This window comes from Heptranchias perlo, chromosome 3, assembly GCF_035084215.1.
Source record: "Heptranchias perlo isolate sHepPer1 chromosome 3, sHepPer1.hap1, whole genome shotgun sequence".
NCBI classification, from domain to species: Eukaryota; Metazoa; Chordata; class Chondrichthyes; order Hexanchiformes; family Hexanchidae; genus Heptranchias; species Heptranchias perlo.
This window is the reverse complement of record NC_090327.1, coordinates 110,922,092-110,949,680: the sequence shown is the minus strand read 5'-3', so window position 1 is coordinate 110,949,680 and position 27,589 is coordinate 110,922,092. Positions and strand designations below refer to the sequence as shown.

The 27,589-nt window shown below is 44.4% G+C and overlaps 1 protein-coding gene across 1 annotated transcript; it reads right to left on the bottom strand.

Annotated features, from left to right (window-relative positions):
• On the bottom strand, positions 1 to 27,589 carry timm21 (translocase of inner mitochondrial membrane 21). Its single transcript, XM_067981457.1, has 6 exons — positions 27,200 to 27,589; positions 23,484 to 23,546; positions 21,151 to 21,248; positions 7,236 to 7,309; positions 1,482 to 1,584; positions 1 to 484 (listed from the first exon to the last, which is right to left on the bottom strand). Exons 1-6 carry the CDS (start codon positions 27,513 to 27,515, stop codon positions 392 to 394), a joined length of 747 nt encoding a protein of 248 aa, XP_067837558.1. The 5' UTR covers positions 27,516 to 27,589; the 3' UTR covers positions 1 to 391.

Sequence of the window (27,589 nt, the reverse complement as noted above, 5' to 3'; positions counted from 1 at the left end):
TTTTATTTTCATTGTTTTATTTATAACTTTTCTTACAATTTTTTTTTGTACGACATAATTGAATTCCGTTTGTTCAAAGAAACGGACTAGCAATTAGTCCTTAAACTTGACATAATCTGTAAAGCTTTTCAGCACAACAGGCTAAATTCCATGATTGAAGATAGAGAATGCACATTAATCAATACACTGTATAAAAAGCCAGTATAATTTACAGAAATTGTGTTTCAGACCCCGAGTCTAGCTCCCTATATGAATAAATTGGGATGACAGCATCTGAAAAGGATGATTAATTATCCAAATCATTTTAGTCAAATGATTTTTTCAATCTACGAAAGCATGAAGAAATCTCTGGTTTCGTACCAGCACATGGAAAAGAACGCATTCAGCTCCTTTACCGGTTGTCTTCAACAATAATGGTCCTTTTAGGATAGGTGTTAAAGTCCACAAATATATAACGAAAGTCGAACCTTCCACTTTCAGGGTTCTTCAATTAAGAAAACAGACAGCTTTGTTTTATAATCAACATGCATTTTGTCTTCTCTCATCTATAGTGATAAGGGGCAGAAAACAAATGGCTCTGTGGTCTGTGTTTGATGCCTCTTTGGAATTGTTTTGATTATTTTTTTGCCAATTCTCACAACAGAGAAAAATAGGCTACATTTAAGGTGAACAATTCTGAAAATGCATTTAAGAGAAAAACATTCTGTTGAATCAGAAACTCAACGCGTTGTTAAAATAAGTTTGCTGGCTCGTTCTGGTAAGCTGCAGATAGACATCTTCACTTAGGGATCACTGAGACATTTCTGAGTTATGAGCATTCAAACTTCTCATCGTGTTTCAAAGAGTACCACTGTATTCTAGAGCAGAGGCTTTTACACAGCTATATGTTTTTAAAATGAATGTGGCCATTTTATTCCAAATCCACTTTTTAATTTTTACCTTTGCCCATCACAAATTAAAATTTCATTACCCACTTCTTCTCACTTCCAGTTTGCAGCTGGAATCTAATTTGACAAATACAAGTGGGCAATACATTTTCAAAAATATGATTTAAAAAATATTTATTGGTTATTTTTCTAAATCCCCATTATTCAGTCTGTATTGTTTCATGCTTCCGCCACCAACCTTCTCCCAGAGCTCCGCTAATGACTGGTCGCTGAGTTACCATTCAAGCTGGGACTCTGCCACCCAATGTTCTCTGCTCCCTCACCTACTAAGGAGACACCACAGCCTCCAGTTGGCATTCCTCTCCTCCTACCTTGGCTTTGGGTACCTCAGAGCAGGAATTGCGCAGAATAGTGGACTGACACAGCATCTTACTATTCTGTGGCACTCGGCATTGCTTTTTCAACACTACACTCAGCAAACTACTGTTGCCAGTATTTTTTGATTTGTAGGGGTGAAGCTCTTAAAAAAAACTTGACACTAAAAATTAAGAGATGAAATTAACAAAACAACAAGAGTAAACAAAAAAAATTAACCTCTTTTGCATCTAAGTGCACTGTTCCTTTTATGGGCTCAGAGCCCTCGATGTAAAATTTGAGTTGAATATGCTTCACACCATCCTTCATGTATTCCAAGTGGCTAAAAGACAGAAAAACAAACTTACATCTCAGAAGATCTAAGAAAGAAAAGGAAGGAAAAAAAGAACAAATGTGCATTTAGATAGCATCTTTCACATCAAGATGTCCTAAAATGCTTTACAGCCAATGAATTACTTTTGAAGTGTCGTCACTGTTGTTTTGTAGGCAAACGAGGCAGCTAATTTGCGCATAGCAAGGTCCCATAATCTAATAAGATGAATGACCAGCTAGTCTTTTTTAGTGGTGTTGGTTGAGAGATAAATGTTGGCCAGGATACCAAGAGAACTCCCCTGCTCTTCTTTGAAATAGTGCCATGGGATTTTTTTTTAAAGTTCACCAGAGGGGGCAGACGGCACCTCGGTTTAACAACTCATCCGAAAGGCGGCACCTCCAGCGATGCAAAACTCCCTCAGCATTGCTCTGAAGTGTCAGCCTAGATTATGTGCTCAAGTCCTGGAGTGGGGCTTGAACCTACGACCTTCTGACTCAGAAGCATAAGTGCTACCATGGAGCAAAGGCTGAAAAGAACAACAGATATTTTTACAAGGAATCTTACTCTAATGCTTCAGTGAAATAAATAACCTGGCTCACTCTCATCCTATAACATGATCTAAATATGATCAATTGTCCGAGGCACGAATTTGAAATGAAGTCAAACATGAATGATTAGCTTCTCAAATCACAATTAAGCCAACCTCTACAACAGTCACCACAAACCATGCCCTCTGTGCTCATGCAACAATAATGTGGAGGTAACATATTTCTACAGATGACAATACTTCTTTTTAAGAAACTAAGAAATCTAGATGAAGAGGCAATTCATGTTGTCCAAGCTGCCATCACGATTAAAAAAAGATAGCAGATGAGGTAAATTAGGAAGTAGTGATTAGGTGGCATCAAATTTAGGGTTTAAATGCTGGTAGGTTGTAGGAGGAACGGAAGAATGAGGAAAATAAGACCCACTGCAGTTTTGAAATGATGATTAGGAGACTGTGATGAGTCTTGATTTGAACACAACAAGGATGCAGGGAGAAGGAGGCATGTTTAGGGCAGCATATTGGCAACATTCATCTCAAGGTATTCGATCAAGCAGATAGGTGGCATTTTGGGGCCTTGAATACAAATTAAAAATAAACCAGTGTTATACTAATAACATAAATTCTTCTGGCTGTAGCAATTCTCTCTTTTTAAAAAAAAAATTCATTCATGGGATCTGGGCGTCGCTGGCAAGCCCATCCCTAATTGCCCTTGGGAAGGTAGTGGTGAGCCAGCTTCTTGAACCGCTGCAGTCCGTGTGGCGAAGGTTCTCCCTCAGTGCTGTTAGGTAGAGAGTTCCAGGATTTCGACCAAGCAACGATGAAGGAGCAGCGATATATTTCCAAGTCAGGATGTGCGTAAGGGGAACGTGCAAGTGATGGTGCTCCCATGCACCTACTGCCCTTGTCCTACTAGGTGGTAGAGGTCGCGGGTTTGGGAGGGGATATCGAAGAAGCCTTGGCGAGTTACTGCAGTGCATCCTGTTGATGGTACACACTGCAGCCGTGGTGCGCCAGTGCTGGGGGGAGTGAATATTTAAGGTGGTGGATGGGGTGCCAATCAAGCGGGCTGCTTTGTCCTGGATGGTGTCAAGCTTCTTGAGTGTTGTTGGAGCTGCACTCATCCAGGCAAGTGGAGAGTATTCCATTACACTCCTGACTTGTGCCTCGTAGATGGTGGAAAGGCTTTTGGAGTCAGGAGGTGAGTCACTCGCTGAAGATTACCCAGCCTCTGACCTGCTCTTGTAGCCATGGTATTTATGTGGCTGGTCCTGTTAAGTTTCTGGTCAATGGTGAACCCCAGGATGTTGATGGTGGGGGAATTTGGTGATGGTGATGCCGTTGAATGTCAAGGGGAGGTGGTTGGACTCTCTCTTGTTGGAGATAGTCATTGCCTGTCACTTGTCTGGCACAAATGTTACTTGCCACTTATCAGCCCAAGCCTGGATGTTGTCCAGATCTTGCTGCATGCACAACAGAAGCTTCATTATCTGAGGGGTTGCGAATGGAACTGAACACTGTGCAATCATCAGCGAACATCCCCACTTCAGACCTTATGATGGAGGGAAGGTTATTGATGAAGCAACTAAAGGTGGTTGGGTCTAGGACACTGCCCTGAGGAATTCCTGCAGCGATGTCCTGGGGCTGAGATGATTGACCTCCAACAACCACTACCATCTTCCTTTGTGCTAGGTATGACTCCAGCCACTGGAGAGTTTTCCCCCCGATTCCCACTGACTTCAATTTTACTAGGGCTCCTTGATGCCACACTCAGTCAAATGCTGCTTTGATGTCAAGGGCAGTCACTCTCAACTTACCTCTGGAATTCAGCTCTTTTGTCCATGTTTGGGCCAAGGCTGTAATGAGGTCTGGAGCAGTGGTCCTGGCAGAACCCAAACTGAGCATCGGTGAGCAGGTTATCGGTGAGTAACTGCCGCTTGATAGCACTGTCGACGACACCTTCCATCACTTTGCTGATGATTGAGAGTAGACTGATGGGGCGGTAATTGGCCAGATTGGATTTGTCCTGCTTTGTGGACATGACATACCTGGGCAATTTTCCACTTTGTCGGGTAGATGCCAGTGTTGTATCTGTACTGGAACAGCTTGGCTAGAGGTGCAGCTAGTTCTGGAGCATAAGTCTACAGCACTACAGCCGGGATGTTGTCGGGGCCCATAATCTTTGCTATATCCAGTACACTCAGCCATTTCTTGACATCACGTGGAGTGAATCGAATTGGCTGAAGACTGGCTTCTGTGATGGTGGGGATCGCGGGAGGAGGCAGAGATGGATCATCCACGCCGCATTTATGACTGAAGATGGTTGCAAACGCTTCAGCCTGGTCTTTTGCACTCACGTGCTGGGCTCCGCAATCATTGAGTATGGGGATGCCGACGGAGCCCCCTCCTCCCATTAGTTTTTAATTGTCCACCACCATTCACAACTGGATATGGCAGGACTGCAGAGCTTTGATCTGATCCTTTGGTTGTGGGATCGCTTGGCTCTGTCTATAGCATGCATGTAGTCCTGTGCTGTAGCTTCACTGGGGTTGGCATCTCATTTTTAGGTATGCCTGGTGCTGCTCCTAGCATGCTCTTCTACACTCCTCATTGAACCAGGGTTGATCCCCTGGCTTGATGGTAATGGTAGAGTGAGGGATATGCCAGGCCATGAGGTTACAGATTGTGGTGGAGTACAATTCTGCTGCTGCTGATGGCCTACATTTTCATGGATGCCCAGCTTTGAGCTGCTAGATCTGACAGTGCGCTGGCCCTGTACAGCCTCACAGTGGCTATTCATCAGAACCTTCTTTAATATAATGCTAGAGGTCAAAAATTTCACTTGTCCAAGCACTGCGACCTACTGTTTTTTGTTGCAGACTTGCAGCTAATCATAGAATAGAATCATAGAATCTTACAGCACAGAAGATGGCCAACTGGCCCATCATGCCTGTGCCAGCTCTTTGAAAGAGCTATCCAATTTGTCCCACTCCCCTGCTCTTTCCCCACAGCCCTTTAAGTTTTTCCTTTTCATGTGTATATCCAATTCCCTTATTTTGTATTTTAATGATGTAGATGTAGCTTCTTGCCACCGAATCGGGCTATAAATAACTTTTTGCACTGAAACAAGTTTTCCTGCTGTACCACTGGATTGAAGTCAATGGCCTGATAATTTGCTTGGATTATAAAGTGCCTGGAGCGAGGTGGTACAAAAATATCATTTTAATGCAGAAGTTCAAACATCGGCAAGAATCAGTCACATTTATTAGACAGGTTCCAATGAAGGTTTTTTTTTGGCGGGGGGAGGGGGTATGGGGGAGGTGGGGAAAACCGGTTGAAACTGAAAATATGTTGGCTTTTCTGCCAACAGTTTGGCCTGGCCAGACACATGAAAGTTTTTTTAAAATTTTGTTGGAGTTTAGTATATTTCAGCTTACATTGGAGTTCTTTTGCATTTCAAGGTGTTTAGTCTTGCTTCCAGAACTGAGGGGATATCCTTATCAGGAAAAGCTGAACAGGCTTGGATTCTTTTCTCTAGAAAACAGAAGGTTGAGGGTGACCTAATAGAGGTCTTTAAGATAATGACAGGGTTTGATGGGGTAGACGTAGATAAAATTTTTCCACTTGTGGGGGGAGTCCAAAACTAAAGGTCATTAATATAGAATAGTCACTAATAAATCCAATAGGAAATTCAGGAGAAACGTCTTTAACCATGGTGGTAAGAATGTGGAACGTGCTACCACAAGGAGTCGTTGAGGCTAATAGCATAGATGCATTTAAGGGGAAGCTATATAAGTACATGATGGAGAAAGGAATAGCAGGGTATCCTGGTAGGGCTAGATGAAGTAGGGAGGGAGAAGGCTCGTGTGGAGTATAAATGTCGGCACAGACCAGTTGGGCCGATTGGCCTGTTTCTATGCTGTAGTTTCGATGTAACCGGGCAATGCCAGATCGGCCGCTTGTTATACATCTCTCCTGATTTTCCTGTCTATTGAAATCAATGGAAAGGAAAATCTGGAGAGATGCAGAATGGTCGGCCGATCCCATATCACCAATTTTACACCAAGAGTTAAAATTACCCCCAAGATATCCAAAAGCTGTCCAAGGTGACTCTCCCTCCAATTCTTCCTTGCGCCTTCTGCAGAAACCAGTGTCCTCTCTACTCTATTGAGGCATGATTTGAGATAAAGAGCTCAGCACATAGAAGATAGCAGTAAATCTGTATCCTATAGTTGTGTGGGGCAGTAGACTGGAAGACAAATGCATCAGCCAGGAGGTCCTTATTGCAGAGTTTGCTGAGGTGGAGGGAGAAAAACACAATCATCCAGCAACCTTAAAGGCCCAGATTTTACTGGAGTGCGGCATCCCACAGTTAGTTAGACTTAGTCGTGCACATTTAGGTTTTAACATTTTTTGCTCACAAAGTTGTTGTAAGTGCAAGCTGATAACGGCACAGCGAGGGCAACTGGGACCTTGGTGAACAGGGGCAAACAGTCTATCTCCTTAACCAATGAGATTTAAGGATTGAGAACTAAACAGAGGAAGGACTGAGAAGGAGGGTGAATTCAATATAAAATCAGATTCAGAAAGAGAAAGAGAGAGGGAAAGAAAGACTGGATTAAGAGAGACAGAAAAAACAAAAAAAATTAAAATTTGACATTTTTAAAATCTCCAACAATTCACAACCTGAAGGAACGGGACTCCGCACTTTTAATTGTTCACTTCTGGGCAAGAGAAGTTGATTGGCAGTCATCAACAATTATCATGACGTTAAAAGGGTCCTTACGCTGTTAATTATTAGACTTAACTTTCTGTGGCAAGTTTAATGGGCAAATAATATGCAAAAACAGCAACATCATGAAAATCACGGGGAGGTTAATGGCAAGATGCCGTTTTCGCGAAGCTAATGGCAGAGCAGCGCAAATCGGCCAGCAACTTGTGGCGATTCGCAATTCACGAGGTATCTCTTCCTCACCACAAGCTACTAGCTAATTTGCACATTAATAACGGTGTGTCGTTCATACGCGTTATTTATTCAGGAAATTCTGGGCCAATGTATTAAACACTACGTAAGAGGCATATAACAATTTTACTACACATCTATTGTTTAATTTACCTGACATGTCGCCTTCTACCCCGTCGAGATGTCTCTCCATAACCTTTTATAGGTTCTCCCAACGCTCCAATTATCTGTTAACACAAGTTGTTTTTAAATCTAAATATTTAAATTATAACTTTTATAGCACTGTAATGTCTTATAACATTAATTACAAATTCTATTCCATATTCAGTGGAAAAAAGTTGTGTTATAACCTGATTTTTACATACTAGTCCATCACTTAGTAGGAAAGGAACAAACGGACACTAAGCAGCAACATGGACTTAGCAGGAATTTGCTTCCATCAGAATTGCGTGCTGTACATACTGATACATGTACATCGTATAGGCAGAAGAGACACACTCTAAGCAGTCACATACACTATTAATACACCTCTGTAACTACTTTATCAGAGACATAGCAGAGAAATAAATGCCAGCTCCTCCACAGCAACACAGCTTGTCTTCATCTTAAGTAAATATTAGCTCTTCTGCAATCATGAGCTCGCAAATTCAAACAGGTTTACAGCACATCTATACGTGACTGGTCATGAAAGTATTGATGAGCTTCGTACCACATGGGAGGCAGCGGTGAGGGTTTACTCAGGCGCTGAAATTGAACTAGTATACAAAACAATTAATGCATTCTCTAGAATTTCTCTCTCCACTATCTTAGTGGAGGCATTAACCCAATTATTTTAAATGGGTTAGCGTCTCCATTAAAATAGCAGAGAGAGGAATTTCAAACAAACGTATTAAGTGTTTGTACTCTAGTATCGCAGCTGACAACTGTTACACTTAATTCCTTAGAGGTGTTAAACTGGTACTGCACAGTCTTAGAAAATCCTCTTTGCTGGAAGATAGCCATGTCTGCGCATTTGGAACAGGTTAAAAATTGCTTCCAGGGCCAGTAATTTTGCAGGGGGTAATTTCAGGGCCCCACTGTGTGCTGTATACTTGGGGTGGAATGTGTCTGACATACTGTGGCACATATTCATGTTCTCATTAAAAGATAAGATTGGGCACTTTTTTAATTCATCCGGTTTGGTCCATTTGTTTTCCATTGAGAGACTGGTTAAGTATCAATCATGTCATTTTTTTCTCTTATGCCTTTTTTCCTCCCACCTTGAAGTCCTGCGAAAGAATAAATTAGAATCAGAAATGTGACACTTACGAACACATCGAGGATGCAGTGAGAAGGAAGAACAAGTACTCTGTTGTGTTTGGACATCAGGGAGAGCAAGAGAATGAGATTCAGAAGACCAATGACGTTGTGTCTAGTACTGATAAATTGAGAAAAGTAAAGTTGCGATGGGGAGAGAGAGAGAATTTGAAGGCTACAAGAGGGAAGAACTGATGAAAATACAGTATGTCAGACACATTCCACCCCAAGTATAGAGCACACAATGGGGCCCTGAAATTACCCCCTGTGAAATTACTGGCCCTTGAAGCAATTTTTAACTTGTTCAAAATGCGCAGACATGGCTACCTTCCAGCAAAGAGGATTTTCTAAGACTACTGGACTTTTAGCTGGCTAAAAGCAAACAACCATAGAAAAGCCTATATGACAACTGTTGCACTTAATTCCTTAGAGGTGTTAAACTGGTACTGCATAGTCTTAGAAAATTCTCTTTGCTGGAAGATAGCCATGTATGCACATTTGGAACAGGTTAAAAATTGCTTCAAGGGCTGGTAATTTTGCTTATAGCAATACAGATTAAATGGAAATTTAAAAACTGCTACTGCTGTTGTTAAAATTTTGTATTTAGTTGGAAACAACATCAAACCTGGGCTCAATTCTAATCTTTGTGGAACTATTTTAATAGTGTCCTATAATAGCTGGATGGATATTTGCTAATCATCAATCACCAGCTTGGACAGGCAAGGGTGCTACCTGCATGGGAAACACAAGCTCACTTACAGCTCCATCTGTTTTATTCTCCCTTTCCCAAAGGAGCCAGCAGATGAAACTCATTAAAAGTTGGAATACAGTCAACAGAATCTTGCAGTTAAAGAGACGGGAAATTAAGCACCTTAACTGAGTTTGTGCAATTCTGTATCACACCAGTATATTAGTCAGCTTAAAGGTTACAGTATTTTAAATCTGAATTTTCTGGTCAAATTTTGAAATAGAACAATTGCATTTACTCAGGAACAGAATTGTTTAAAAACTTCTTTAACTATTTCATCCTCCTCTAAAGTATCCCAGTGCTACCCACCTTTCCTAGTTTAGAGAAACTATACCAAAAATTAGCATCAATTACTTCAGTGACAAATTATTTCCATATCATTATCAATGGTGGGGGGTGGGATTGGGGGATGAAATTGGTCTTGGGTAGTAGCTCAAAACTGTCGATAGTGAATCAGTAAGGAAAGAACTTGCATTTATATAGTGCCTCTTATGACCATAGGACACCACAAAGCACTTTACAGCCAATTAAGTAGTTTTGAAGTATAGTCACTGTCTTAATGTAGGAAATCCGATTTACACATTGAAGTCAATGGAAAAGAAAATGAAAATGAAAAAGAAATATCGGGCAGCATTTAAATCAGGCTGCCGATTCGCCCTACTGCCCAAGACCAATTTCACTCCACGATGTCCTGTACTATAAGTCTTATCCCTTCACCTTGGCTTCTGCCTACTTGCCACTGGTAGAAAAAGGCTAACAAAATCTGCTCAAATTTATGGTAATAGGTATTTGATATGGATTGCTCCATGCAAAATACTTGGCATTGTCCGTATGTTTTCTTTCAATGCATAATTCACATCTCCATTTGGCAGAGACACTGCTCAGTGAGGAAAAGCATGAAAATTTCAGCTCTGAGATCACACCACGATGAGCAAAGGCCCTGTGGGGGTGCCATTTACTCCATCTAATAGTCTTGGCATTTCCCTTAGTTTAAACTTTTGTGCTGCAGCCATCTGTTCAGACATTTCTCATTTAAACAGTCAGAAACCAAACTTTAAAGGAATAACAGCTTAAGGGAGTTATATTGGATAACCCCTGAAAACGGGCGCTAGAATCGCGGTGCGCGATTAACCTGCGCCCGTCGTTTGCAATGCAGGCAGCATGTAATATTCGTACTGCCTGATGATTTGAATGTTTGCTGTGTGCAGCCAGCGCTACCTGCGCTGTTGATTGGGGCACCCTGCTAGTGCATGCAACCAATGTTGGGAGTGGCTAGCTCTACTTCAAGGCAGCCTGCACTTCTTAAAGGGGAGGTGCACTGTCGCTGCAGGAGATCCTTTGGGAAGTGCTGGAAGATATTGAAGAATGGCTGCGTCTGGGAGAGAGCGGCACCAAGGTTCTCTGACGGTGCACTGGAGGCCTTGGTGGAAAAGGTAGACAGATGGAAGGCCATCCTATATCTGCACAGGGGCAGGAGGCCCTCCAGACATATGCTGAGGAGGCAATGGGAGGCAGTGGCAGATGACATCAATTTCAGGAGCATCGAACCACGCACGTGGATGCAGTGCAGGAAGAAGTTCAATGATTTGACGAGTGATCAAGGTGAGTGAGGTCAACTGTCAAGTGGCATCTCCTACCAACTGCACCACTAGCCTAATCCACTGCTCCACCCACTACACCCCCCCTCACCCACCTACCAACAAACTCTTTCAATCAGTACGCAACCCTGCGAATCAGATGCTTCCTCTCACCCTCAGACATTACCACTCTTGCAAGCCGCACACCCACAACTCACAGGTCGCACACACTAGCAACTATTCAACCATGACAGCCACATCACCCAAACATCTTGCAGGGCACTCACTGATACACTTCCCTCTTTCTTGCAGGAAAAGGTGGGTGCACAACACTAGGCAGCAAGAAAGACCTGGGGGAGGACAGACATGCCTACATATCCTCATCTCCATGGAGGAGACAGTGCTGTCCATCGTTGGACGGGCTGTGGCTGTGGTCACTGGCGGTGCTGGAGGTATCGATGATCAGGGTCTCTGCATACCTAATCCTCCTCCTTGCTTCCCACTTCTCCCTCAGCCCACAATCTTTTCTGAATCAAGTGCTGCAGATGGTGTCAGCACGCTCGTCTTACTTTCTCCTCTCCCCACACCAGAAATCAACCCTTGTCCCTTTGTCATTTCAGAAACCCAAGAACTGGAACCAGCACAGTCAGAGGAGGTAGAGGAAGATAACAGTAATGATGCAGACACACCATCACTCGATCTTACACTCGCAGCCACCAGCTCAGATACTGATACTGCACGTACTTTAGAGGCTAGGATAGAGGAGGGATCTGCACGTGGTGAGACATCGGGCACAAGTACGCAGGAGCCGGGCGCGGGGGTGGGGGGGAAACAATACTGCAGGTGCCAGCTCGCTGGAGGGCGAGGTCGCACACTATATCTGCTGCAGTCAGATCTGGAGTCAGATGATGACTTCAATGGGCCAGGCTACAGAAGGTGGCAGATGGGCGTACACAACCAAATGCTTGGTGTACTGGAAAGCCTGCACACAATATCAAGGGGCATGGAGGAGTCCAGCTCCTACTTGGCACAGGGCTTTGCGCAGAGCTTGGAGCCCATCCTTTCCCACATGGAACAGGTGTCATCAGTATACCTGTGGAACCCACCATGATGCAGTGCCTGAAGACCGATGTCACAGCTTCGATTACAGCACAAAGATCTGCCATCCAAGGTCAGACTGCTGCATTTGGAATCTCAGACTGTTGCTGTGGAAGCTCAGACATCTTTGTTACAGGCTCAGACTGCTACTATCGTGGCTCTGGGTTCCACTGTGGAACGGAGCTTCAAGGGCATCACAGCAGTTCAACAATCTGTTCTCCAGCAGATCACCAGGAATGCTGAGGCACCGCCCCGGGAGAGTGGCAGTGGCACCATGGAAGATGAACCTGCTAGCCTCTTTCAGGATGACAGCATTCCTGCTCCCACCCCTGCCACTTTGCCAGCACCCTTGCTGTTGCGTGTCAGCCAGCCAGGCCAGACTGCTGCAGCCCAGGGCAGTGTGGGACTGTTGGTGAATGGGGAGGTGTTGTTGAGGTTACTGTTATTGCTCGTCAATCATCTGATCATGCAGAGCCCTGTCAGATGGGGCCTGTCTACCGTGTTGCCTCCCTGTCTCTTCCTTCTCCCTCTTCTGGCTGCCTGTCCTGCTCTGCGTGGCCTCTTTGCATGCTCCCAGTCATGTTCAATTCCCAGAGGAAGCCCTAGCAGGCCATCCATGTCTGGAAGCAACTTTGGTCAGCTCACTATTTTGAATGCCACTAACAGTACTGCGAGACCTGCCAGACCACTCTCTATAGAATATTGCAACTTTCTCCAAGTATAGGAAACTTCCACAAACACACACAATTGAGCCAGAATAATTAATCCAGGACATAACCTGTAACTCCTGCATGATCCCTTTAAATAGCATTGGTTGGGGGGGGGTGGGGGTCCTACATGCCGTTTAACTCCTGTTCATCTGTGCAAGGTTAAGACAGTGCGTTTGCTGGAGCGAGGAGCTCCAAAATGCCGACGGCTGCTTCAAATCTGCCTTGCACGCTGATTTACATCATAATCTCCCGACTCTACATGCTGCCGCGTCGTTAGGTGCGCGTGCGCACAAACGCCTTTACGAAGATGGCATCCTGCGCACTTCGCCATTTTCGAGGCTTAGGAGTCCATGTCGCACCTACAAAACGGGCGCTACGTGGTCCAATTGCACCCCCTAAATGTTTTCAATGCATAAAAAGCAAAATACTGCAGATACTGGAAATGTGAGATAAAAACAGAAAATGCTGGAAACATTCAACAGGTCAGTCAGCATCTGTGAAGAGAACAGGCAAGTTAATGTTTCAGGTGAGGACCCTTCTTCAGAACTGGAACATAAGAGGTGGACCGGGGGGGGGGGGCGGGGTGAGAAACAGACAGACCCAGAGAGGAATCACGAGTGGATTGATGTTACAGGTCGAGTAATGGACACAAGCACTAACACATTAAAGATATAGGGCTCGATTTTAGGATCGTGTTTCCGGCGGGTTCCCAGCGGGATGGCCCTGAAAATCCCGATCTCCGGTCACGTGACCGGATCGCGACGAAATCCCGGCCACTTCCGGGTACAGCGCTGACGTGCGGGGCTGCGCGTGCAAGCCCCGCTGGTGGGAATCCCGCAGGCAATTAAAGCCAGCGGGGTTCCACTTGAGAGTACTTACCTTGCTCATTGTGGTCAGTTAATGAGCTGAAGCAGCTGTCAAAAGAGGAAGTGTGGGATTTTCGGTTCAAGGCAGTGAGTTTCCCACACTGGGGGAAACAGTCTCCCTCCAACCAGGCGTGTTGCAGCCAGCAGCCTGTGGCAGGTGCCAAGGTGCACTCCACGGGGGAGAGCCCTCACCCACGCAGGAGGCCACCGCGTCACATAGGGCAACCCCTGCCCTCCGCCACGCCAGAGGACAGACCGACACGAAACCGCAGCCCCAGTCCGAGGAACCACACACCTACCCTGCACAACCCCTCAGACCAACACCTGCCAGTTGGGTGGTGTGTGGAGACCCTCGGAGGACGAAGAGCATGACCAGCACCAGCAGCCTCGCAGTCCACGCCGTCCGCCGCAGAGACGTGGATCCCCCCAACACGGTGTTGTTGCACGCCCACCTGCACAGCAGGAGGGAGGGCTACCGCAGAGAGAGACGCGTCACAGAGGGCACTACCCTCGCCACAGGGTCCACAGACCGAGGCGCAGCTCCCCGGACCTCTCCGAGCAGCAGTGCACAGGGAGGCGCAGATTCGCTCGACATGTAGTCGTGGAGATCTGCAGCCTCTTTCATGCCGAGCTGCTCCTGGCTGGCCCCAGCACCAACTGCTTACCTGTCGCTGGCAAAGTCACCACTGCCCTCCACACCTTCTCCTCCACATCCTTCCAGGGTGCAGCCGGCTACACCGCCGATGTCTCTCAGTCGTCTGCGCGGACGAGCCCTGCAAATACACCTGCACCTACTCTGCAGTAACACGATGGGTGGCATCAGTGGTGGGTCCTCATAGTGATACCCAGGAGCGGGCATTATTGGACACAACGGACAGGATTTGCGGAGACATGGCAGTGGTGGTGTCAATATAATGTGTGCTGTTTGTTGCTCTGAAATTCAATATGGGTAACACCCATGACAAACCCTCAGACACCCTTGTGCACCCCCTTCATGCTGACGAGACGTTTGCCTTACGCTGCCTACTGCACATATGTGATGCATGCCCTGTGGCTGCAGCACAGGTGGTGGCAGGTTGAGTGAGGCTGGCCGTGAGGGAGATGCACGAGAGGGTGAGTATGGGATGGAGCAATGAGATTGTATGAGGAGTGGGTTGCGTGTTAGTGGCAGGGTGAGTACTGGCGAGGTGAGTAGGTGGAGGTAAGATGAGGATGGGGTGTGAGTGGGTATGAAGGGTGATGTGACAGAATAGTGTTGGCGGTGCCGAAGGAGATGTGGGGTGGGGGCAGTGTTGTGGCAGACGGAGTGTAGGGGAAAGACTTCGTGTTCTCACTGCGGCTGACCTACTGCGGTCATTGCAGCGCCTCCTGCACTGTATGCAGGTGGGCGATATGTTGGTGGCGCAGATGACCCCCTCTGCCACCTCGAGCCAGGCCTTCTTGGTGGCAGAGGCAGGCCGCTTCCTCCCGCCCGCCGGGGGGGAAGATCTGTGTCCTCCCCCTCCTCCTCACCCCATCTGATGAGACCTGGGGTGAGGCATCATTAAACTGGGAGCCGCCTTCCCCCTGGGCTGCTCCATGCTGCAATTTGTCCCATTGGTTGCAGCATCTGTCAGTGGAGGACTGCCCCTTTAACTAGAGAGCCTCCAGCTGACAGATCGTACTGCGCATGCGCAGCCCGACCGACGCGCAGGCCAGCGCCGTGGACCCCGGAGGAGCAGGTAATTGATTCCTATTAGTGTGTTGCCTGCTACGATCGCGTGGGCAACCCACTAATTTCGCCGAGCGTGTTGACCACGCTCCCGGAGGACCACCCGCTGGGAACCCGCAGGCCTGCTAAATTCGGGCCCATAGAGTGTGCGTTCTGATGAAGGATCTAAATCCAAAACATTAACTTGCCTGTTCTCTCCACAGATACTGACTTCCTGCTGAGTGTTTCCAGCATTTTCTGTTTTTAATTTCAGATTTTCAGCATCGGCACTTTTTTTTTTGCTTTTTAAGGAAGTGAGGGGCCTGGGAAATATGACAAGAGCTGGAAAACTTGGAAAACTTTGGTGGGTGGTGGAGGAGGGGGGACGTTGTGAGGTATAAAATTAAAATGGATTTGAAAATAAGGATTATAGCTAGAGTCTGAAGTTACTGAAGTCAACATTCAAATTAGAGGGTTGCACGGTGCTAAGGGGAAAAACTAGATATTGTTCTTGAAGCTGGTGTTGACCTTTTTTGGAATGACGTACAAGGCCAATGACAGAGAGGTCGGAGTGGGAACTTGAAGGGCAGCTAAAGCAGCAAGCCACAGGTCACTCAGAGTCACGCTTGCTGACAGCACAGAAGTGTTTGGCAAAGTGGTCTCCTAATCTGTACTTGGTTTCCCTAATGTTTTTTTTTATTAATTCATTCATGGGATGTGGGCGTCACTGACAAGGCCAGCATTTATTGCCCATCCCTAATTGCTTTTGAGAAGGTGGTGGTGAGCCACCTTCTTGATCAGCTGCAGTCCGTGTAGTGAAGGTTCTCTCAGTGCTGTTGGGTAGGGATTTTGACCAGGATTTTGACCCAGCGACAATGAAGGAATGGCGATATATTTCCAAATATAGTCCAACAAATTTATTTTAAAATCACAAGCTTTCGGAGATTATCTCCTTCGTCAGATGAATCATTTCCAAGTCAGGATGGTGTGTGATTTGGAGGGGAACATGCAGGTGGTAGTGTTCCCATGTGCCTGCTGCCCTTGTCCTTCCAGGTGTTAGAGGTCACGGGTTTGGAAGGTGCTGTCAAAAAGCCTTGGCGAGTTGCTGCAGTGCATCCTGTGGATGGTACACACTGCAGCCACGGTGCACCGATGGTGGAGGGAATGAATGTTTAGGGTGGTGGATGGGATGCCAAGCAAGCTGGTTGCTGTGTCCTGGATGGTGTCGAACTTCTTCAGTGTTGTCGGGGCTGGACTCATCCAGGCAAGTGGAGAGTATTCCATCACACTCCTGACTTGTAGATGGTGGAAAGGCTTTGGGGAGTCAGGTGAGTTACTCCCCACTGAATACCCAGCCTCTGACCTGCTCTTGTAGCCACAGTATTTATGTGGCTGGTCCAGTTTAGTTTCAGGTCAATGGTGACCCCCCCAGGATGTTGATGGTGGGGGATTTGGCGATGGTAATGCCATTGAATGTCATGGGGAGGTGGTTAGACTCTTGTTGGAGATTGTCATTGCCTGGCACTTGTGTGGCTTAAATGTTACTTGCAACTTATCAATCCAAGCCTGGATTGATAAGTTATCCGGGTCTTGCTTCATGCGGGCATGGACTGCTTCATTATGAGGGGTTGCAAATGGAACTGAACACTGTGCAATCATCAGCAAACATCCCACTTCTGACCTTATCATGGAGGGAACGTCATTGATGAAGCAGCTAAAGATGGTTGCGCCTAGGACACTGTCCTGGGGAACTCAAGCAGCGTTGTCCTGGGGCTGAGATGATTAGCCTCCAACAACCTCTAGCATCTTCCTTTGTGCTAGGTATGACTCCAGCCACTGGAGAGTTTTCCCCGATTCCCATTGACTTCAATTTTACTAGGGTTCCTTGATGCCACACTCAGTCAAATGCTGCCTTGATGTCAAGGGCAGTCACTCTCACCTCATCTCTGGAATTCAGCTCTTTAGTCCCTGTTTGGACCAAGGCTGTAATGAGGTCTGTAGCAGTGGTCCTGGCAGAACCCAAACTGAGCATCGGTGAGCAGGTTATTGGTGAGTAAGTACCGCTTGATAGCACTGTCGACGACACCTTCCATCACTTTGCTGATGATTGAGAATAGACTGATGGGGTGGTAATTGGCCAGATTGGATTTGTCCTGCTTTGTGGACATGACATGACTGGGCAATTTTTCACTTTGTCGGGTAGATGCCAGTGGTATGCTGTACTGGAACAGCTCATCTAGGAGACGCAGCTAGTTCTGGAGCACATGTCTTCAGCACTACAGCTGGAATGTTGTTGGGGCCTATAGCATTTGCTATAACCAGTGCACTCAGCTGTTTCTTGATATCAATGTAGAGGAGAATGTATTGTGCGCATAAGGTTGGGCCTGAGGTATATTGTTCAGGCAGAGTAGAAGGAGTTGGATGCGTCATCTTACTGTGCTATTACTGACCCAACAGTGTTTGCCTGAAATGGAAAATGTTTCACTAACAACCAGCACTTTAACAGTGATGAATATTTGCAAAATAGTTTTCTTTATAAAAAAGGAACAGAATAAAACATATCTATTATATATTGAATCAGTAGATGGGTCATCAAATACCATACAACATCCATCACGCCTGGAGGTGAAACTGCAATCAGGTTTTTAATGACTTTGGGGAGTCATTAAATGTTGGGTAACGTTACCAGCTAAAAAAAACTGGCTTTAGTTGTATACAGTCGAATTGGCTCTGTTGTATTACACTAGACACCGAGTGGTAGTGCACCAATTTGTCAGATTTAACCCAAAAGGCTTACCTTAAATATTAATAATTTTCAACATATAAAATACATATTTTTAAAAATTTCAACAGCAGTTCACTGGTAGTCCGCAGTTGGGTCATCCTTGACCCACTTATGAATTCCCATGGCCTGACAGTTCATGGTGATATCCCCCGTTAACCTCCAAAACCACTATAATGGACAATTGTGAAAAATAATCCGTCTGCCGTTCCCTTATCCATTCAAAGGCTCACTGTTGGGATTTGACAAATGTGACGTTATCACCACCACTGCCTGAAAGTGGGGCTAGAATATCTTTGGAGACAGCCTTAGTGCTTCCAACAACTAGAGACGTTGTGGGCCTCTCTTTGTGTGGTAGCCTTTTTCACGTCCTCTGAACCTCCGACGTTCCCCCAGAGGAGACAGCCTCAGAACTGGCCCCAACAATGGATGAACCCACTCCTCGCCTCCAGCTGGAACAGTGGAGTTATCAATGGCCCCGACAACGGACCCAGCACACCAGATCAAAATCGGAGCCTGTTGAAGCATACAGCAGATAACAACACCCACCTCTACCCAAACCCCCCCCACCCCCCCTCTTGAAGACAGCAAAATCAATGCCACAGGCAGGCAAGGGAGGGTAGAGGGCTAGCTAATCAGCCCCTCCTATTTCTGAATTTCAAGTTTCGAAGATGGTCGTGTAGCTTCACTCCCATTCCCTGCTCCTCCTCCTCCTCTTATGTTCACTTTATCCCTCCTCTCTCTCCCTTCCACTATTAAATCAGCTAAAAGGATAATGGAAAAGAGGATTCTAGACAATTGCGGTTGTAATGGGAAAAGTTCTCTCAGTTATGTGACGAGTCAGAGGACTATCAAATGATATCCACCCGAGGGTCCTCACGTGCCATGCGAACCCCTTGCCCATATTTTTAATAGCTCATTGCACTCTGGGATGGTTCTCTTAGACTGGACGGAGGCTAATGTCATCCTCATCTTTAAAAATGGAGACAAGACGGACCCGGCTAACTGTAGACCCATTAGTTTGACATCAGCAATAAGGAAAATGCTCGAGGGAATCATTAGGGATGCAATATTTGACTACTTAGATAGAGAGGTACATACTGGGGATGCCCAACATGGCTTCAAAAAAGAGATCCTATTTTACAAATTTTATTGTATTTTTTTTTGAAGAAGTCACCAAGATGGTGGATGCAGGAAGCCCAGTAGACATTGTCTACTTCGACTTCCAAAAAGCTTTTGGAGGTACCACACAAGAGACTTCTCTACAAGATCGAAGCCTCCAGTATTAATAGTAATATATTGTGTTGGATTGAGAAATGGCTAGAAGGTTGTAGGCAGAAAGTAGTTGTGGATGGATTTGGATCTGCTTGGAGAACAATGGTGTCCCGCAGGGATGAGTGTTGGGACTGCTGCTCTATACTATTTTTATTAATGATCTAGATGTAGGTGTTGGGGGAACGATCTGCAAATTTGCAGATCATACTATGATTTGTGCGAGTGTCAGGACTGTAGACGATGCTTGACTGCTTCAGGTGAATCTTGATGTGTTGGGGGACTGGGCTCGTGACTGGCAAATTATGTTTAACTTAGGAAAGTGCAGTGTTATGCTTGTGGGCAGGGAGAATACTGAACGTACTTACACCCTTCAGGGAAAAGCATTAAAGCAGGTGGAGAAAGAAAGATCTGGGCATTGTAGTGCATAGATCTCTAAAGGTTCATGAGCAATGCCATGAAGCGATAGCTAGAGCGAAAAGGGTGTTGAGGTGCATTTATAGGACAATTAACTATAAGACAGGCTATTTTGTCTTGTACAAGACCTTGGTCAGGCCTCAGTTAGAATACTGTCCAGTTTTGGTCTCCTCACAAGGTGGGTGATATTGAGGCTTTGAAAGGGTGCAGAGGAGAGCCACAAGATTAATTCCCAGTTTGAAGCATCTTAGATATCAAGATAGGCTAAAAGAGCTGGGACTCTACACTTTAAAGTGGAGACCTAGGGGTGATCTGATTGAGGTTTATAAGATGATGAAGGGAATAAATTGTGTTCGAGTTGACAATTTGTTCCAATTAAATAGTTTAGGGAGGACTGGGGTCACAATTTTAAGTTGTACAAGGCCAGATCTAGGTTAGATGTCAGGAGGTGGTTCTTTTCCCAGAGAATAGTGGGCCTCTGGAACAGGCTGCCGGCTCGTGCGGTGGAAGCTGATTCATTGAATTCCTTCAAGGGAGAGCCGGACCTATTTATGGCTGGGGCGGAGATCACGTCGTATAAAAGGTAGATAATGCACAGAATTATCAGACCTCTGTTTTTAGTCTGGTTTTTCGCCTCTCCCAGGAGATCACATGCTTTCGGTTGGGGATTGTATATATTACGATGCACAAGGCATCACAATTGTGTGGGACAGGCAGGATGGATCAGAGGGTCTATTTCTGTCCATCATTGTTTATATGTTCCCCTTCGCTCTCCCAAACCTTCCCCCTCCCTGGTCCAATTATCCCCTGACCTATACTTGACCTAAATACTGCACTTGGTCTTGATTCCCCATGTGCATTACCATAGGAGATCGACTAGTTTATTTTAAAGAAGCCAAAACACACCAAGTAAAATGCAAAAAAAAACTAGCTAAACAACATTTCCCTTAGAACAAAGATTAATTGACATTATTAAACTACTACAGGGTGCAATAGCTATTCTACCTAGTCATAGAATCATAGAGCACAGGAGGAGACCATTCAGCCCATCCTGCCTATGCTGGCTCTTTGAAAGAGCTATCCAATTAGTCCCACTCCCCCACTCTTTCCCTGTAGTCCTGCAAATTTCTCCTTTACAAGTATTTATCCAATTCCCCTTTGAGAGCTACAGTTGAATCGGTTTCCACCACCCTTTCAGGCAATACATTCCATATCAAAACCTCACTGCATCAAAAAAATTCTCATCTCCCCTCTGGCTCTTTTGCCAATTATCTTAAATCCGTGTATTCTGGTTACCGACCCTCCTGACGGTGGAAACAGTATCTCCTTGTTTACTTTATCAAAACTCGTAATAATTTTGAACACCTCTATCAAATCTCCCCATAACCCTCTCTGCTGTAAGGAGAACAATCCCAGCTTCTCTAGTCTCTCCACATAACAGAAGACCCTCATCCCTGATATCATACTTTTAACTCTACAAAGTTTTCAAAGGCGAGGGCTGTTAGCTTATGGGAGTGTGATGTACAAGTAGTAAATCTTAGTCATTAAAAAAACACAAATGAACCTCCACACATTTTTAAAAAAATATACAGATGAATATTTAAAAACATACCTCTGGATGGGCTCTACACTTCTTCAGAGCATCTCCATATATTTTGCTCGGACTGGAAGAGGAGAACAGCTCTTTAAATATTACATAGAATAATCCACCTGAAATGACAGAACCACATGCTAAAGGAGATGGAAAGTGTAGTGTGTAGCATTTTCAATATGAAGTGCTTCCTCCACCTATAGACTTTCAAAGGGATTTATCCCTTAATTTCTATTTTTGTTATTGATTTTGCATTCACTAGGGATCCTCTTCCCTCTAGGTTCATTGCTCGCTTTGAGCACTTCTGGATCTGCATTCAAGGCAAAGTAAAATGATGATATCTAGGTCAGTTGATGGAGCCTCACTGGGACATGTCTGTAACTTGTCTTGTCAGAGCCAATCCTGGGCGTGCGAGGAGACTTGAAATGACAAGTTCCATGGGAGACATATAGCAGAAACAAAAATGATGCCATGTTCTACAAAGCATTTCAATTTTTGATCTTATGTAGTGGACTTGGGGGGAGGGGGGGGGGGGGAGATGAGGAGGACGGAGGGGGGAGTTAGGGAAAAGGAGTTTCCTTTTCCTTTTAAAAACCTCTGACTTGGCCAAATATTGCAATGCACTGGGGTACTAACTCCTATCGCTATGGAGCTGTAGGAGAGTCTCTAGAGTAGCCTTATTGTTGGTTCTCTGTCTCACCCATTCAAAAAGGCCACAGGGTAAATATATATAAATGGATTCAATATCTAGAATCCTGCTTCAAATCACTATTGACAGATGCTCAGTAACGGATCTAACCCTCTTGGTCAGAAAGGGAGTTGTGGTACAGGAAGGCCTATGATGGCAGGATTGAAGGGAAAACATCTGAATTTTTGAGGTGAACAGGAGGAGAATCAAAAATAAATGGCACACTGGAATGCTTCCCATTCAATCCATGTGCCAACTGGTATAAAAAATGTACATGGATTGAATGATAATGTTCCAGGGTGCCATAAACCCATATTGACAGATTTGAACTGGTATGACCTTGGTGTGCAGGCGATAAACTATTGAGCAAGTTTGATTAGTATTCAGGTTGGTCACTATAGAGAGTCATGGCAAGATACTGTACTCCATCTTGAGGAGACAGCAGAGTTAATCAGATTCCAATTCAGTCCCTTTTGTCAGTTGACCACTAACTAGTTTGGCATTAGAGACAGTGAATAGCTTATGGCAGTAATTTTGAGGCTGGGATGTATGGTCCCTTTCAGGGTCTATATGAGCTTCCCTAGGGATCTGCAAGACCATAATTAGGAGGAGGAGGAGCTGGTGAAACGAGAGAAGAGACATGGATGAGGGAGTGAGTTAGAAATGAGTTTCATCTGAGATTACACTGCGAGCTGGCAGCGGGTGATACACAGCAGGAAGCTGACTGGGTTTCAAAACTGTCTGTAGTTGAGTGGGCCACTGTTCCTAAAATTGAGGAAATAGGTCATCTCTGGGGACAGAACATTCCAGATGCACAGAAGCACCATCCTTTACAATCCCCTCCACTCCACCCCCCCCTCACCTCCAATCACATATACACATATGAAATTTACTGTAGATTTACATAACACCCTATAATAAGTAACAGTAAAAGTAAAATCTTATTACGACACATCAGGTCACAAATTGTATTTCAACACATCTTTTCACAGGTTTTAGGGCAGGATTTCAACATTTGAAAGCAGTCCTCCACACAAAATTTGAAAATCATCAGTATCATCTGTATATTTTGGTCAATTTGGGATGAATAAGTGGCTAATCCCACAAATTGATTGTCGACATCTCCAACTTGTGGAGCAGAGGTTCTCAATGCTTCCCAGTGAAATATAATTTTCACTTCCACAAGAGTACTGCAATCAGTCTAATTAGTAAGAGTGTGTGTGTGTGTGTGTGTGTGTGTGTGTGTGTGTGTGTGTGTATGTGAAGAAAATCAGCAAAAGAAATATCCCAGGCCACTGTCATACACCTCTACAACTAGCTGAGAGCAGCATTACTAGGTGAAAGTCAGCAGCCTACCACAAGGTGTACATGGTCTCGAAAAGTGGAGATAGTAAAAAAAAAAGTTTTACTTTCCCCTACCTTCCCAAAAGAGCAATTTTAGATACATCTGAAAGTTAATTATTTACTTACAATTAATTGGTAGAATTGTATATGAGGCATTAATCCCCAAGCTCTCTTTTTCCCCCTCATCACTCCTTGTACTCCTATAAAAAACATATGAATGGCTACTGTGATATAGTGACTGTGGAATTATGCAAGGCATTCAACACTTGTCACTTGCATCAGTTAGATAAGTACAAAGATATACACACAAAAGATCTCTTACCTGTTATGCCAATCCCAACCAACACCACGAGAAGATAGGTAAGGTCTTTTCCAGCTTCTTTCACTGAAGGACACAAGAATTTGAAACAAGCATCAGTCATTGAACAGTAAACCTTGCTGTTTAAAAGTTATAATACCAGCATTACCATGATTTGATCGATTATGATGACCATCATTCTTGCATTCTTAAAACCTTCCATCAATTAATGAAGTTAATTGATGGAAGGATAAAAGATTTTACAATTTATCCATGGGTTATTGTGGGAAAAATATCTACTCAATCAATTTCTTTAATGAAATTAATTTTACATTTAAAAAAAACATTTTTTGTACACTACAATCTCCTGATTGTGGCGTACAAAAAGAACTGGAATTTGCATGGGGCCTTTCATGTCCTCAGGACACCCTAAGATGTTTCATAGCCAATGAAGTAGTATTTTTGAAGTGTAGTCACTGTTGTAATATAAACAACACGGCAGCCAAAACAGCAATGAGGTGTCATGAACAGGTGCAGAAAATAATCAATAAGGCTAATGGAATGCTAGCCTTTATATCTAGAGGACTAGAGTACAAGGGGGCAGAAGTTATGCTGCAGCTATACAAAACCCTGGTTAGACCGCACCTGGAGTACTGTGAGCAGTTCTGGGCACCGCACCTTCGGAAGGACGTATTGGCTTTGGAGGGAGTGCAGCGTAGGTTTACTAGAATGATACCCGGACTTCGAGGGTTAAGTTACGAGGAGAGATTACACAAATTGGGGTTGTATTCTCTGGAGTTTCGAAGGTTAAGGGGTGATCTGATCGAAGTTTATAAGATATTATGGGGAACGGATAGGGTGGATAGAGAGAAACTATTTCCGCTGGTTAGGGATTCTAGGAGTAGGGGGCACAGTCTAAAAATTAGAGCCAGACCTTTCAGGAGTGAGATTGGAAAACATTTCTACACACAAAGGGTGGTAGAAGTTTGGAACTCTCTTCCGCAAACAGCAATAGATAGCTTTTTGGCAATCAAAGGTATTAAGGGATATGGGCGAAAGGTGGGTATATGGAGATAGATCACAGATCAGCCATGATCTTATCAGATGGTGGAGCAGGCATGAGGGGCTGAATGGCCTACTCCTGTTCCTATGTTCCTATGAATGACCTAATAATCTGTTTTAGCGTGGTTGGTTGAGGGATACATGTTGGCCTGGGCACTGGGGGAACTCCCTTGCTCTTCTTCAAATAGTGCCAATGGGATTTTGTACGTCCACCTGAGAAAGCAGAGTGGGCCTCTTTTTAACATCTCATCCGGAAGACAGCATTACCAATGGTGCAGCAGTCCCTTGGTACTGCGCTGAAATGTCAGCTTATATTCTGTACTTGCATCTCTGGAGGGGGACTTGAATCCAGGCCTTCGGACTCAGACGAGAGTAGTACCACCGAGACAAATCTGACAGCTATACCCTTGATGTTTCTGATTTTGGCACAGAAACATGGCACTTGGTTTATTCTCAGTTCGCAGCACCCTTCACTGCTCCACTGAAAACAAACTAAATGAAGAAACATTATGTTTTTATATCCAATTTTGGAAACACCACAAGGATGGCAGCTCCAAACATGAGATCAGCCAACTCATGTTCAGTGTGATGAAAGCAGAGTTTTTGTCTTTCATCCAATAGAGAAAATGGACGCTCTCTTTCCTTACTCAACTTCAAAATGGAGCCTGTCTTCAGGAAAACAGGACAGATTTATTGATCTGATAACCAGATAAGGGTCAAATTGTACAGTTTAAATCCATGGAAGGAGTGAGATCCAGGCAAAGTGTATAAAACTGCTCATTAATATGCCAGGTAATAATTTCTCACCTTGGGTGATGGAACCTGTCTTTGATGACCCAGAAGCTGTATAACAACTACGGGCTTTTCTATAATCTTTAGTTCACTTCAGATTCTGGAAGTGACAGTTGAGCACCATGGACTAACATAGGATTCACCTTATATAACTTCTACAAAGCTTCCATCCGAAAATCTCATTGTATTTCTTACATAGCTCATTACACATTCTCAAAATGGCATTTTCACCACTCGTGGACAGACTTTATCTTTAAATATCTTACTAGTGGTTTACCTGTGTATTACTTCTGTGTATTATTTTACTTGTAAATAAATTTATTAGTCTTAGCCTGAATATAAAGGCCTGACAATGTAGCATTTACCATTTTTCAGATTAGATAGGAGAGCATGGTGGGTATGTGTTCACCAGAACAACATACAATAAATGAAGGGTAATTGCAGCACAATATCTCACCCAGGGGCATGCATAATGTGCAGGTTTCAGTTATTTGGAAATTCAGTCTGCTTTTTACGTGAAAACAAGTTAAGTTTTGGGAGAAAGCACAAACTATAACAATCAGTACTTTAAAATATTTATTGGTTTAAAAATGAGACATGGGCAAAGATGAACGCCCTGATAGCTCAGTGGATAATTGTATCACTTAGTGATGCACTGAACTACGCAGTCCAGAAAGGCCCCAGATCTGTGCTGAGTTTGTTCATCTCGGATAGATGCATTACAATCAGCCTTAGTGTCCGCCACACTCGGGAAGCAGGCAGAAATCACCAAAGGGCTGCACTCCTGATCACAAAATAAGTATGATTTTCCTCATCCAATGAGCCCACCTTAGCTCATCCAGCTGGTAAAACCCAGTCCCACATCACAGCATCCACAATCTCTTAAATGACTGGAACGCACTTGCTTTAATTACTTGAAAAACAATTTCAATTGTGGATCACTTTGTGTGAAGAACTTCATGCCATCATTCCAAATTAGCCCCTTCCCCTATCAAGGTTTATTTTGATGTGGAGATGCCGGTGATGGACTGGGGTTGACAATTGTAAACAATTTTACAACACCAAGTTATAGTCCAGCAATTTTATTTTAAATTCACAAGCTTTCGGAGATTTTCTCCTTCCTCAGGCAAATGTTTGCCTGAGGAAGGAGAAAATTTGCCTGAGGAAGGAGAAAATCTCCGAAAGCTTGTGAATTTAAAATAAAATTGCTGGACTATAACTTGGTGTTGTAAAATTGTTTACAAAGGTTTATTTTGACATTGTGCTCTAGATTTACCTTTTATGTGATCATTATATTCAGTTTCTGCTAACATACCAGTTGCCAACAACAACAAAAACTAGAAACAATAAATTTGTCCCATAACTATAACACTGGAGTAACATGGCGATAATCTCACTTTAGGGGGGTCACAGGGCAGTTAGAAGATGCTAAGGCTTGTTTTATCTTTCCTAAGTAACATTCCGCTCTCGAACCAACACCACCAGAAATAGAATGATTGCTCAATCATCTCATTGTTGTTTGTGACACCTTGCTGTGTACAAATTTATTGTCGTATTGGTCCATAACAACATTGGTTGTACTCCAAAGTGTTTCACATACATGAATTACTTTGGGATGTCCTGCGACGTGATAAGGTGCTGCATCTTCTTTTGAGTTTTCATATCATCTCTATTCGGCTATTTCCCTAGAATCATCACCAATGTTTACTATCCTCTACTATTTTTATTTAATTCGTATCTTTTGATTCTGGGCTAGCGTGGAGGCTGAGGGAAGAGAAGTGGAATAGCTGATGGTTTTGTACTGACATTGTCGGCGGTGAACTAGTGTTATACACACAGACAGATCCAACACTGGGTAGTTCGGAGGCGTCCTTTGCACCAATTACCTTTCTGAGTTGTTGATGCGGGTGGTGCATCCCTTTTCAAGGACACTTTGTTGTCTTGCTTCCTCTCCGGAGTTCCGCTATTTCTTCTCAGTCTAGTCTCTGTGAAAATGCACCGACTGGGAGCGGACTCAACGCAGTAAAGTGAGCCCAGTTTTTGCAGCAGAGAAGCGCTGGCTCCTGCCGTCCCGGGCCTCGCGAGGAGCGAGCTGCAGATTCTGGACACTACCGGGTAGTGCAGCCGGAGTTGCGCTTTGTACTGAGACACCAGCCTTACTCTGTGTGTATACACCGCTCGCAAAAAATACACGTTTGCCATTTTTTCCCAAAGCCGACTAATACATATCCCGTAATCTGTTACTACTTCGCTGCCATTCTTCAGTTGAATCAGAA

What these genes read in the sequence shown, in the direction of transcription:
- timm21 (XM_067981457.1), bottom strand. Translation starts at nt 27,515, where the DNA reads ATGGCAAACGTGTATTTTTTGCGAGCGGTGTATACACACAGAGTAAGG. An exon ending in AGTGTAGAGCCCATCCAGAG is followed by an intron (nt 7,310 to 21,150) that starts GTATGTTTTTAA and finishes TTGTGTTAACAG; the next exon opens with ATAATTGGAGCGTTGGGAGA. An exon ending in GGTAGAAGGCGACATGTCAG is followed by an intron (nt 1,585 to 7,235) that starts GTAAATTAAACA and finishes TCTGTCTTTTAG; the next exon opens with CCACTTGGAATACATGAAGG.